This window comes from Carassius carassius, chromosome 22 (assembly GCF_963082965.1).
Source record: "Carassius carassius chromosome 22, fCarCar2.1, whole genome shotgun sequence".
NCBI lineage: Eukaryota > Metazoa > Chordata > Actinopteri > Cypriniformes > Cyprinidae > Carassius > Carassius carassius.
In genome coordinates, this window is record NC_081776.1 from 14,401,396 (window position 1) to 14,416,563 (window position 15,168).

At 35.7% G+C, this 15,168-nt stretch overlaps 1 protein-coding gene across 2 annotated transcripts in view; it reads right to left on the reverse strand.

Annotated features, from left to right (window-relative positions):
* Positions 1-4,515: 4,515 nt before the first annotated feature.
* LOC132099021 (protein lin-7 homolog A-like) overlaps positions 4,516-15,168 on the reverse strand; it is a 56,639-nt gene continuing 45,986 nt past the window's right edge. For both annotated transcript variants that reach the window (XM_059505389.1, XM_059505390.1), the window contains exon 6: positions 4,516-6,129. In XM_059505389.1, the coding sequence (XP_059361372.1) occupies positions 6,105-6,129 (25 nt within the window). In that variant the 3' untranslated portion in view covers positions 4,516-6,104. The remainder of the gene's footprint in view (positions 6,130-15,168) is intronic.

Genomic DNA, 15,168 nt, shown 5'->3' on the forward strand with positions numbered 1-15,168 from the left:
TCCTTAAAATTTGGTATAAAAAAATCCTGAAACCCAAAATTTGATTGATTTTTTTTTTTTTTTTATCCCATTGTTTTTGCCTTTTCATGTCTATTCTTGTCATTAGATTTTTAGAAAAACTGAGTTCTGGTGTCCTCTACATAACATATGAATAAAATATAATTTGTCAATAATTTTATTTTACCTTTTTTTTCCTTTTTTTCTGAACAATGTAATTTAAATGAAAAATACTAAATTGACAAAGCTTTTTATTTCTGGTTCTCAGGAGGACAGGGGTCAAAATAGAACTTTAAGAAAACATAAAAGTAAATAAATAACTTGTATTATTTACAAATTACAACTGTAGCTCTAGACAGTTACCTATGGCTATGACTTTATTAATACAGTTGTCTAATTGATTTTATAGTCTCAATCGTTCAGAAATCATACAAAAGAAAATGAAGTAGTTTTACTATATAAAAAAAAACCTTTTTTTTAGAGTTGTGGTACCCAGTTGTTTTTTGTTGAAGAAATTGTAGAGGCAGTATCATCTATTGCAAAAATATGGCCAGAAATGAAAGATTAAGCGAATATTTAAATTAAATGTTTGGCCAACAAGGATTTGATTGACCTGTAAGTGTAACAGCAGCAATAACCAGGCCTTTGGCTCCCTTTGCAGGCATTTGTAATAACATGTAATGTACATAAATTGTTGATTTTTATAAGCCTACATTATGTATTTTAACATCCATATTAACCAATCATTATTGCCTCATTGTTTTTATATAATGCATTTTAAGTCATTTTAAAGGCTATTGTTGGTTTAGGACTGGTTTTATAACCAATATATATATATATTTATTATCTTAATACTTCTTTGTAAATTATTATTTGAATTAACAAAATATATAGTTCACTGAACCCACGTTGACCTTTTTTGACAATAATGCACTAGTAACCTTTGGCCACCAGAGTGCAGTACTTTCTCAGATGCATTTACAAAACTGTATCACTGCTGTGACTGGTAGCCAATGACCTCCTATGCGCTGTCAGCTTTCAATATCTCACGCTTTGGTAAACAAACCGCTGTATTAAATAAAGATTGTAGGGAAGAAAACTTTTTAAAGTGAGATTTCCTTTTATCAATAGGCCTATATTAGTGTGACAACTGTTGACTGATATCAACACGTTATCTGAAGCACTCTTCACCTGCACTCGTTTTACAAAAACATTTTGTGGTAGCAGTCTTATCTTTTTCAAGAAGAGAAAAAAATAATAATTGGGCAATTAATACAATAAAGGGGAAAAAAACATTTAATTTTATTATGTGTACAAAACTGCTATTCCAATAAAATCCGTTTCAGACTGTCAATCTGGAGATTTTCAGTGACGCTGCAGGTTACAAGCTTACGTCAGTAGATGGTGGAGACGATTCATTTATTAGGAGCGAGTCATTGAATCATGCAAATACATGAATCGTTTCGGAGACACAACGGTTGATGTTTCTATGGGTTCCTCTGTCTTCGTTGGCACAGCAAAATTGAGACAACTTTTGTGTCTAAAATGTAAGTTCCTCTATATATTCACTTATTATTCATTGGACAGTTGTAGAAAACCACTATGTTGTTGTATCACACTCATGTAAGTGAGTGTTCAGGTCCGTTTCAGAGAGGAGGTTAAGTGAAAAGTAGTATGTCAACGCTAAAATGAGGGAAACTCTGGGTTTTCCGTTTCAGAATGGAAGGTTTGGGTCATTCCTGTTATACAGTGACTTTCATGTCACGATTTATTTAATCATATTTTCTCTAAAATGAGTCACATATTTATAAGATATGGCTTAAATTGTATATTTAGGTCTTCTTTATCACTTAAAAAGGGATAATAGAAATTATAAATACAATTTTGTATTTTAAACACCTTTTCATTGATATATGCATTCAATTTTATGTCCTCAGTGCAAAGTAATCAACTTCCACAAGAAATATAAACCATAAAATGATTTAAAAAAAAACTCATAATTTGTTTTCATTATGTTATAGACTAGGCTAAACTGCCTCTAATCATACATATAAATCATGTGAAAATATATATATATTTTTTTTTACAATTTTCTTCATTAACCATGTCCCTGAAGTCATCTTCCACCCTGTTAGTACATACTTTCTCGCCTTCCAAAACCGACTGCGGTTTCATTGAGACCATTTTATAGAAGTGACAATTTTTTTTCCCCACTGGAATTCATCTGTACAAACTGGGGTAAGCTTCAACTCTCACTCCTAACTTTATTATTTAGTTTTGAAATCTTATCCTGCTTGTCCCACCCTTAAAGTTCCACGCTGTTAAGGTATATTATGCCACCCTTAAAGTTCCACGCTGTTAGGGTATATTATGGAGAAAGTTTGTCCTATCAAAAAAATGTAAAAACAAATCTGACATAGTTATAGAAGTTCTGTTAATCTGTTGAAGGTTAGCTAGCTACATGCTGATCACTTATTGAGCTAAATTTTCCACCCTGTTAGGTCTATAAACCTAGCACAGTGGAATGTGCATCTAATGGTGGAAATTCTAATAGAATAAATATTATTTAGTGTATATAGCAAATACATTTCTATATACGTGTATATATATATATATATATATATATATATATATATATATATATATATATATATATATATATATATATATAGTCATCTGAACAGATAACTGTTTTGCCACCATGATTGATTGTGATAAGGAACCACATAGCTATTTTTTGTGTCCCTCCCCCAAAGGAAATCTGGATTATTATTAATATATATATATTTTTTTGGTATCGTTTTGAAACAATATTATATAGGTGCAGTTGCACACATTGATGGAAAGCTTGTCCACCATTAAGGAACCTTTTAACACTGGTGTTCCACCCTGTTATGCTCCTTTCCACCCTGTTAGACAAGACATTTTAAATAATAATTTCATAGCAACATTAAATGTTTGGCATACTTTTGTCTTATTTTGTGAAGTGAGGAGCACTAACAGCATATATATGTTTTTGAGCAATTTTTTATTATTATTTAAAACCCTATTGGCAAAAATTTTACCTGTTTTAAATTATTAAGACATATTCTATTTATCAATTATTGTTTTGTTATTGTTTTTCAAATAAAAACATACTAAGATGGCATAAGGGACATATACTATCCAAGAAAAGCTTATTATTGTTTAACATTTACATTATTAACATGTTGTGATAACTATCTATACCTGTATGTCCCTAACAGGGTGGAATATTTTCATGCCCATTGTCTGAACAATCTACCCATAATTATTATAGCTTGACCAATATCCATTCCTAATAGTTAAACATGTCACTATTTTGGTAGAATACAAAAAACATAAAAATCATGTAACTTGTTTTCCAACACTTATGAAGCCAAAATGTTACTGCGTACCAGGAATGACCTGTTTGTCAAACCCGAGAAAGCAGGGTAAGTCAAGCCCGGGAGCGGAGTTTATTTCTGTCTTCTCCTTTTTGAAGAGTAAACAATGTTTAAATACCTCATTCATTCATTCTCGCTGCCAAAAATACAAACAGACAAACAAACAAACAAAATACAACAACGACAACAAAAAACATAATAATAATAATAATTGGAAATTAAATTGTGCATTTTACTTAAAATATTATTTGTTTGTTTGAAATGTACCTAACTGTTATATCTATCTAATGATATTCAGGATTGAATCATGAAATATTCATGAAATATTGCTTAAATACATAACACAGGGATTCACCACTTTTTTTTTCTTTTTTTGACCATTGTTTTTCCATATGCATCACATTATATATTTAGTTGTTTATTACTTTTTTAGACATTTGTCTCCCAATTTGAATGTCAATTGTCAATTTTTGGTATGGATAAATTATGAAATTTGTGTAAAAATCTGAATTAGACAAAAAATAATAATAACAACAGGCAGAAAGATTAGTAATATGAATGTGATTTAATGGACAATTGATATTCTGATCCCTTCCTCACTTGAGTAAGACCATTTTGTCTTCAACAACATTTACCACTCCTTTGACTGATTCTGTCATGATTCTGACAATGTGATCAAGATATATATATATATATATATATATATATATATATATATATACATATATATATATATATATATATATATATATATATATATATATATATGTGCTATAGGGTGTTCTGAATGGTTCTAGGTACAGTAGTTCAGAAAAAAGATTTGAAGCTTCGCATACACGCACATATATTTATTTATACAAATATAATATGTATAACAATTGCATATCACTTGGTATTTTTTTCGCTGTATAATAATAGCTTTTCAACCTCAAAAATGCATGTCATTAATAAGAAAGCTTGTAAGTAAACATATAAAAGGGAAGAGAATCCATTGAAATGAAATTATTGATAATCAAGGATCAAATCACCGTCACAGCTTGGAGTGATTTTTGTCTATTAGGATGACACGCTTACATGTTACCCACAGTATAAGTTTACTCGAAAACCGAGTATCTACCAAAGTCCTACATCAGGAAAACCATCAAATCAAATTACAATAACACATACAATATTACCTTTGATTATTGGTGGTCTTCAACTACTTGCTGATTTACAGTTTGGCTTCTATAAGACTTTAACTAACAGTACAACTACAGCACTGCAATGGATAGACAGTTTGTGTTGAGGGTATGAAGCTCTGAAAAAAATAATATTATTTTTTAAAATAAAAACAAAATGCATTGGCTTAATGCGTGCTTTTTAAATTGATTGTCAAAACAGGACAATGTTACAATGTTTCTAGTGAATGAGGTGGTTGGTTATGTGAAATATCGAATGACACAGAACACCACAATTAATAATCTTTCAAACATCTGAGATAATAGACTTGAAAATAGAGCTTTAAAATAACAAAATACTATAATGATGTATCTCCATTTGTATATATCATGTATCTGTGATTGACATTCTGTTTGTCCTCACAGTAAATCATTTCATAATATCATGTCTGAACTTAAATAGAATATTTCTGAATTAGAATTAATTTCAGTAGTGACATCACAACCATAAAACCGCATCAAAACTGTACAGTGGTCATGAATGAATGGCCTGTTAAAGGTATAGCGTGTCATTTCTGTGCCACAAAACAAAATTGCGAAAATTAGGACTGTTTCTAAATATTTCGGCTATTGGTTTCCAAACATGAAGTCCTGCCCCAAACTCCAGATACTGGATGGATGCACAAACAAATTGCGCAATGGTTTGATATATCAATGCAGTGTTTACACTTTTTACTTATATTTTAATTTGTACTGTATATTAAGTTGAAATCTGAGAAAGTATATGCAAAAAGGACACACTTTACCTTTAAATATGTCCGCCATACAACATGCCAAATGTACAAAATAATGTAAGATACAGTGATCTCATGAGAACATTCTGTGCAAATGATGTTTATGGTTTAGCCTGGCTTTTGTCACATGGTGCATAAGATACCATTCTGAAGTGACTTTACCCTCTTAAGATTAATTTCCACGCTTAAAATTAACATTTTAACCATAATTTGACAGTAGAATGTGACAAAATAAGTGTTATTGCTAAATCTACTTTCTTTACAAAATATTCTTTGCTACAATATGGTATAAAATACCTCAGTGTTATCCAATCAAGGACAATTGACATAAAAAGCACTTTCTATTCACAGAGACACCAGCACCAAAAGAACCCTTCTAAAAGTTACTGTACAGCGCTGTGGAAACAAAAATATAACAAAAGTAAAAACAAATCACTGAATGCTTTAGAAATGTTGAGAAAACACATGATCACAAAACTATAAGAGGGACTTTTTAAGAGGGTTGGTTCCAGTCAACTGAAATATGAACAAGTGTAAACCCATGTATTCAGTGCTAGCCTTCCTCTATGCCATCATGTACATTTTTCCAAGCACCAATTTGGAACACATATCATGGAGTTTTCAATCTTTTTGAGCTGTAGGTAGTTGACTGAAAGAGGATAATCTTCACTGGAGAACAGTAAGGGTCCTCTTCTGAGATCTCTTGGATCTCCTCATGACTGTGAGAGTATGCAAGTCTCACCCAGTGTCCTCTAATTTTTCTTCTTTTGGAACAGCCTGTGAAAAACCAAAAGGACAAAAGCTGAGAGACAAGCTGAAAGGGACAGTCAAAATGTTTGTTGGTATTTTTAACTATTTACTTTATAAGACGTAATGTAACAGGCTGGAGTTGAAACTTTGGTTCCTTGTGACCACTATTGCTTAATGTCTCAAGGGAACGTACCAGTGTTGTAGTCAAGACTAGCTAATTTAAATAAAGTCCAGATTGAAAATGGAGTAATGTAGGTTGAATCTGATTCAAAATAGAGACTAGAAGAGTCCAGGCCAAATGCTAAAGAGTCCATGACAAGACCAAGACCATAAAAATCTGGTCTTGGACTCAAACTTGAGATGGGCTTGAGACTTCAAGTTGAGCGTCATGTTGCACAAAAGGTGGAATCACATGTATCCTAGGCAGACAAGGCATTTCCAGAACGCATTATGACAAACATTGAAGCCTTGAACACATTGTACATTTTCTGCTCATATAAAGATCACCTACTTTTTGGCACATTTCATATAATTTTTCACAGAGATCTTTTCACATATGAGCCTTCTTTTTTAAGCGAGAAAAAAGAAAATACTTTTTATTAACAGAAACTACAATTGAAATCCCTTGTCTGCATTTTGCTCTGTACAATTGAACTTGAACTGGTTCCCATCAGAAAAAAAGCTTATGAATCATAAGGAATTAAGTTTTTTGAAAATCTAAAAATGCCTTTTGTTTGTGTGAGGGGTAGGTTTAGGTCTAGGGTTAGAGTAAGGGGAAAGAAAATACAGTTTTTACATTATAAAAATCATTACGCCAACGGAATGTCCCCATAAAACATGAAAACCCAACATGTGTTCGTGTGTGTGGATGGTGTGGTTTAGTTTTGACAGAGTGCTTTGCATGCCAGTCTTGATAGGGGATGATCTGGGCTCAGCTGAGCTCTCTTCCCATGATCCTTTTGCTCAGACATAATGTCCCAAAAATACACAGCAGCTCAAAAGCACATATGATTTTACAGCCAAGGATTTAGCCATAAGCAAGAAAAAGGCTACATAAGATATTACAGCGCCTCTGTTAGAAGTGTATCCACACGGACGTGCTTTTGAGTCACCACTGCTTATAGCTTCATTTTAGGCTTGGCTTGTTTCAATGGCGAGGTTACAACACTACAAACTATACTGCAGCTCAGAGCTTAGTGTGGTGTGAGGAGGCAATGAGGCGAGAGATGGGCGAGTATCATTAATAGAAAGAGATGTGCTTTGTTCTGTCTGGAAAAGACATTAACTAATAGAATTCTCTCAGATTGTGGTGCATTTACAAAGACGAAAGAAGTCTTGAGGAAATAAGAATGCTGTTATTTCAGAACAGTGATAATATAATGGAAGTGATAAAGGATGACTACTTTCTCTTTTTAATATGTAAGGGATGGCACTGTTTCAAAAGCTAATATGGGATGTGACAATGACATATCAATTAGCACCAAATTGAAAAAAATACAAGAATACAAGAAAACAGGGGCGGACTGGGACCAAAAAGTGGCCCTGGACTTTCTGGCCCACAGCAGCCCACCACATCAAAACGCAAACGCCCCTGTTTTGATGTAATTTATTTATTTGATATTTAAGTATACTGTTTGGGGATTTTAACCAATAGGGCAACTGATCCTCCATTGAAAAAAAAAAAAAAAAAAAGATAACCTGCGTGCTGCAGCTGTTCATTTAGCGACTCCTAGTGAGCGATACATGTTCATCACGAGACAAACATTCTCCTAGAACTCACACTTTGCATTCAATTTGATATCAATTAACCAGTGTTGGGGAATAACTAGTTACATGTAACTTAATTACGTAATTTAATTACAAAATAAATGTAACTGTAATCAGTTACAGTTACTAAGAAAAAATGAGTAATTAAATTACAGTTACTTCTGAAAATTTTAAAGATTACAGTGGGGATTACATTTGAATATTTACACACATCCACATACAGATGTAATTGATTTCTTTCCCAAATTGAACTGACTATTCTGAGACGTACGGCCCTATAATTTCCGCGATGCAGAAACATAGTCTGGTTAGTAGAATCCAGTCATAAAAACGGGATTGCTATTGCCTAACACGGACGGAATATGCCACATTTTGGACAAATATATCAAAAGTACACTTGAATCAAAGCATATGCAAAGTTTTAATATTTGCTATAAATTCAGAGACAAAGGTTACTGTTGTTAAACCATGCCACAAATTTACATATTTATTTATTTAAAAATAAATACAAATGGTAATCCATTTGCAATAATAATAATTAAAAAAAACATGGTTACTGTACTTTTACGTAATAAAAGCAGTTAATTTTTGTGAGGGAAAAACATGACTCATGTTCAGTATTAGGATTTTATATTGTAGTGATGCACTCAATTTGACATGTAGGCAATTTAGAAAGTATAGTTTTGTTAAATCTTGAGTGTTAAAGTCATGAGGTAGATGGATAACAGGGCAAAATAAAGAGACTGAAAAGAAAAAAGAAATGAAGTGAAGGTGAAGTTCAGGAGAGAACTTTTAATTATTTTGCATGTCCCCAAACTAAAGATTTAAATCTTTTTTTTATATCAAGTCCATACAAAAAATAGTGTTGTCCATGAATTTGTTTGTATGAGTTTGAGATTTCCCGGTCTGAAATTTTATCCCAGTCCGCCCCATGTGGAAATTAATGAAGCAGACATGCAGACATGTGTTCAAATTTGATCATCTTAATTCAAGTGATGAAGGATTGTAAAAGTCTGACAGTATTGAGCACTGCTGTAAGGTTAAACCTGAATGGTGTAAATGTTTGAAGATGATTGACAGTTGCAAATAAACATTTATTGGAGATTTTGAAAAGTAATCAAAAAGTAATCAAAAGTAATTAGTTACATTACTTTAATAAAGTAATTGAAAAAGTTACACTACTATTACATTTTAAATAGGGTAACTTGTAATCTGTAACCTATTACATTTCCAAAGTAACCTTCCCAACACTGCAATTAACAGATGCATGAATATGCGGTAATATAAGTTCATGATCCGATTCGTGAACAGATTATTCTCTTGAGTAAATCTTTTAAAATAATCATTTATTTTGTTTAACGAAAACATTGTGGAAACCGGTGGTTTACAAACTGGATAGATCTGAGGTGCAGGGCTCGCAAAATCGCTAGCCCGACGTCCAGGGGCTATTGTGTTTTGCAGTCGGGCTCCAAAATGTATCACTGCTCTTCCCGACGGGCTATCGTGAATAGTGATTTAAAATTCGCGTTGTTCACTCGCTTGGAGGGGTGAAATGTATCGTAGTTGATCGTTTTCACTTGTTTCTAAATCTTGCTGATTCAACTTCAACTCCTCCTCCTCCAACTGACGTGAGAGGGCATCCCCCTTGGTGTTCTTGGAACCTGGTCGATAAGTCACAGAGAAGTCGAATCGGGTAAAGGGCGAGGGTTAAGGCATTTGGCGGTGCGTAGATATTCCAAGTTCTTATGGTCTGTCAGTACTGTAAACGGATGAGTGGAGCCCTCTAGCCAGTGCCTCCACTCCTCGAAGGCTGCCTTTATGGCAATGAGTTCCCGGTCCCCGACACTGTAGATGCGCTCCGCTGAGTTGAGTTTTCTTGAGTAAATGGCAAAGGGATGAAGCTTAGCGGCTGGGTCTGGACGTTGGGACAGGATAGCTCCGATACCAGTGTTGGAAGCGTCAACCTCTACAACAAAAGGTAATGAGGGGTCAGGGTGGCAGAGGATGGGTGCGTTGCTGAATCGTTGTTTCAATGTTTGAAACACTTCATGAGTGGGTTCGGACCATTGTAGTCGATGAGTTCCTCTTTTGACCATTGAAGTAAGTGGAGCGACAACAGTACTGAAGTTTCTGATGAATCTTCTGTAGAAGTTAGCAAATCCTAGAAATCGTTGTAATTCTTTGAGGGTTGCGGGTTCAGGACAGTTAAGAACGGCGTTGACCTTCTTCTCGTCCATAGCCACCCCTCCGGGACTGATAATGTACCCCAAGAACATGGTGGAGGTTATGTGGAACTCACATTTCTCAGCTTTGGCGTATAATTGGTACTTGATGAGACGTTGGAGAACTGCTCTGACGTGTTGTACATGTTCTTGAAGTGTGTTGGAGTAGATTAGTGTATCATCGATATAAACGATCACAGATTTGTTCAACATGTCTCTGAAGACCTTGTTAAATGACTGGAACACACACGGACTATTGACCAGTCCGAACGGCATAACGAGATATTCGTAGTGCCCAGTGGTTGTGGAGAAGGCTGTCTTCCATTCATCTCCCTCTCTAATGCGAATGAGATTGTATGCACACCTCAAATCTAGCTTGGTGTAATACTGGGCAGTACGAAGCTGTTCAAGAGCTGAAGGAACCAACGGGAGTGGATATCTGAACTTAACAGTCATCTCGTTTAATCCACGATAGTCAATACAAGGACGGAGACCACCATCCTTCTTCTTCACGAAAAAGAACCCAGATGAAGCAGGGGATGTAGACGGTCTAATGAAACCCTTCTTGAGTTCTTCACTGATGTAATCCTTCATGGCTTCGGATTCAGGTTGAGACAATGGGAAGATGCGGCCCTTTGGAGGAGAATGCCCGGGCAGAAGATCGATGGCACAGTCATATTTACGGTGAGGAGGTAAGGTGTTGGCCTGTTCTTTACTGAACGCCTCTGTGAGATCAGCATACTCCTCTGGAAGGTCAGGAATGGACTCTCGTGCTGGAGTGAGTGACACAGAACAGACAGGAATGGGATTGACCAGAGAAAGACAGTTCTGTTGACAACGATTGCTCCATTTTACAATTTGGCCCTCTTTCCAAGAAATTTGTGGATCATGCAGACGTAACCAGGGTAATTCCAGAATCACGGGAGTGTGATATGTAGGTAGAATGTAGAATTGAATCCTTTCTTTGTGAAGTAAACCAGCCGCCATCAATAGTTTGTGAGTGAGGTGAGTGATGGATCCAGAACCCAGCGGTCGACCATCTATTGTTTCCACTGAGAGAGAGGTAGAAAATGAAATCAGTTGAATGTCATATTTCTTAGCAAATTCCTTAGAAATGAAATTACCAGCAGCCCCAGAGTCGAGTAATGCATTGGTTTTAACTTGTTTGTCGTCTATCCATAATTCAACTGGAATGGTTACACACTGTATATCACAAATGGAAGTGAGAGGAGTACTCACCAAACGTTGTGAGGAAGTAAATGCACGAGTGGGGCAGTTGTTTCGTTGATGGCCAGGTAAGCCATAGTACATGCAAAGCTGATTGGAGATGCGTCGATCTCTTTCTTCAACAGACAGATGGTAAGCATTAATCTGCATGGATTCATTTAGTTCATAAGGTGCAGAGGTGGAAAGAGTACAAAAATATTCTACTCAAGTAAAAGTACCATTACATTAATGAAATTTTACTTAAGTACAAGTAAAAGTACCAGTCTAAAAATCTACTCAAGTAAAAGTAAAAAGTAGCTCATTTAAACTTTACTCAGAGTAAAAATTACTTAGTTACATTTTAACAGTGGGAGGGAGTCGAAATGGGACAGGCCAAGAGTGTCAAACTCAGTTCCTGGAGGGCCACAGTCCTGCACAGTTTAGATATAACCATAATTAAACACACCTGATCCAGCTAATCTAATCATTTAGGTTTATTTGAAAACTACATGATATGTGTGCTGGAGCAGGGTTAGAACTAAACTCTGCAGGGCTACGGCCCTCCAGGAACTGAGTTTGACCCCTGGGATAGGTCTATTAATCTCAAACTAGTTGTTTTTAATTAAAGGAATCAGTTATTTAGAATAATAAAACATTTGGGCTGTTACCAGGCAAATCAGTATCAACAAACTCATCTTTTAATGCAGAGGAAATGAAGAAGATTCATTGGAAATGGCATTTAGATGTATTACACTGTTTAGTGCAGGACAAGAATGCATTTAACCTGCAGGTACAAATGCATGAATAATGTTTTGATATACAAGACATAAAATGTTGAATACTCATTTGAAATGATAAGAAATTAATTATTTAAAAAATCAAAAGACACTTTAAATGTGAAATTAAAATGGCCAGTATGTGTCAGCAAGTCACTGTTAATAAGTGAGTCATTGCGATTGAACCGAATCATTTAAACGGTTGATTCATTCCGGAAGGAAACACTGTCACGTTGCTCAGAGACGCAAAACTGTGCTTTGGTGGCTGTGTTTGGAATTATTTTCTGTTGTAGAAATAGAGCTAAAAAGGCAATATGGTTTCTAAAACGCAAGTCTCTTAATTAACTTGTTTACTGAACTGATTTAATATATGAAATTATATAAGTATGTGAATTTTCTGCCCCTATATCTTCAATTTTGTGATCATTCTAAATGTATTTTAGGAGACTGAATCACACAGTTAAAGAACGCACTATAAATGCGCGCGCACATCATTAAAACAAAAATAGCACACTCCTCACCACGGTCTTTTTAGCTAATTTGTGCAAAACCTCTTGCTAAAATGTCAAAGCTTCATTTTAACCACCAATGCAACGATGCAATTATTTAGCTTACCTCTACATTCTTGCGAATGGTTGATGTCTTGTCGAGATTTTATAAGCTGCTAGTTTGGTCTTCCTAGGCAAGTACAGCTTACACTGCATAATAGAGCATACATATGGCCAGGGGTTCACTTCATTTCCTTCGAGTTCAACTTCAGAATATGACGGGGTTTCGTTTTCAGCGGTGTCTGCACCACTAACGCCTGTTTTGTCCGTCTGCATCTTTTTTTGTGATTTTAGCGCCAGTTTGCCCTCCCCATAATTTACTGACGTAGTTTCCAGGGAGCGATTTTTTTTTTTTTTAAATTTTTTTTTACTCAGTAATTAATGTGTTTTAAAATGTAGCGAAGTACAATACTTCAAACAAAATATACTTAAGTAAAAGTAAAATTACAGATTTAAAAAATTACTTTAAAAAGTATTAGTACACAAAAAAGCTACTCAATTACAGTAACGCGAGTAAATGTAATTCGTTACTTTCCACCTCTGATAAGGTGGCATGCAAACTGGGTTATCTGTGCGGCGTGACCTGGACCGTCGGGCACGTTGCAGATTGTCAATGGAAATGGCGAACTCAATGAAGCTATTAAGATCTCTGCCCTGGTCTCTGCATGTTAGCTCAGTTTGAAGATCATAATTCAGACCCTTGTGAAAGAGTACTTTTAATGTGTCATTCACCCAGTTGGTCTGTGCTGCCAGCGTGCGAAATTGTAAAGCATAATCAGCCTCCGTCATTCTGCCTTGAGATAATTCCAGTAAATGATCTCCAGCTCCTTTTCCCTCCTTAGGATGATCGAATACTTCTCTAAACTGTCGTAGGAAATCTTGGAATGAAGAAAATGCAGACCCATCGGAACCCCATACAGCAGTAATCCATTCCAGTGCTTTCTCAGTCAGAAGAGAACAGAGAAAAGCGATCTTCCCAGTATCAGTGGTATACAGCGTGGGCTGCTGTTCAACAAACAATGAGCATTGTAGTAGAAATCCCTTACATTTGCTGGCATCACCGTTGAACTTCTCCGGGAAAGCGAGACGGGGATTAACATGCGATGGTGTTTCTTGAGCATGGGTGATGGCGGACGCGTCAGGTTTTGGTGTGACAGCGGGAACAGTGTGAAGACTTTGAATCTGCTTTGACGATCTCCTCGGTGATAGACGTCAGTCGATTCAGCTGAAATTGGTTGGCAGCGATCTGACTGGCTTGGACCGCCATGTTAGTACGAAGACTCTCATAAGCCGCTGGATCTTGTGTTGGCGAAGTCTTCTGTAATGAACCAGAACTCGAAGTGGGATCCATGTGCAGGCTTTATTAAGAAAATCGTAGTCGTACAGGCAATGGTCAGTAACAGCAGTTTCAACAACGCAGGAAGAGCAGAGACGTAAAGAGGGGAAAGGAAGAAGGGTCACAGGCAGAGAATCAATGTCCAGTAAACAAGCAAGGGTCGGTAGGTAGGCAGCGGCGGTACGTAGGCGATAACAGACAAGATCAGCAACAGGAAAACAAAACCGGGTAATAACGCTCAGAAATGACAGACACAGCAAATCAAGACTTCGCATTGAACTGATGTGATAGTCCAGCTTATAAGCACCAGTCCTGATGGGTTGCAGCTGTGACGGTGATCAGAGTCCAAGGACGGGGCTTAATGGTAATGTAGTGTAATCAGTGTAAATGAGTGGGTGGATGCGTGTGTGTCAGTATTTAGGTGAAGGTGCCAAGGGAATCACGGGGTTCGTCTCCGTGACATAATGACTTTTTACATAGACCATTTGCACATTATACTTTATGTAGTCTTTACATAATCAGACCTACCTTTTCATAATGCATTGCAATGCATTGAAATGAGCATATAGTATATGAATGTTACAGGGATTTGGCAAGTTGTATCATTTACAATGTACAATAATATGAGTGTCCATTGAGAACTGATTGTAATGAGTATAAGGAATTAGGGATAATGTTGTTCCATTTCTTTAGTAAATACTATTGGTTCTTCAAAGCTTCTCCTTTCATTTCACAATGTCATACAGGTTTGAGTAACATGAGGCTGAGTAAGTATTGCATTTTCATTGTTGGCTGAAGAATATCTGCATTATAGTCTTATACGAAGGGATAGTTAAAAAATTCTGTTTTAATTTCTTCACCCCCATGTTGTTACATACATGATGCCTTTGTATGGGGAACACAAGAGAACATATGTTGAGCTTTGCTGTGATCCAAACCACATTGGACCGCAGTGACATTTATTTGAATTTACAGTATACAATTCTTTTATTAGGTGTTTTTCAAAATATCTTCTTTTGTGTGCCACAGCAGAAAGAAAGTCTGCTGCATATTTAGAACAACATAAGAGTGAATAGATGATGACAGACTTTTTTGGGTAAACTATCCCTTTAATGTAAAGCATTACCAAAACAAATGGTTCCATCAGTGAGATCTGCAGACTTAATAGGCCTGTAATAAAATAACGATTGATTTCCCATCTAAATAGTTCT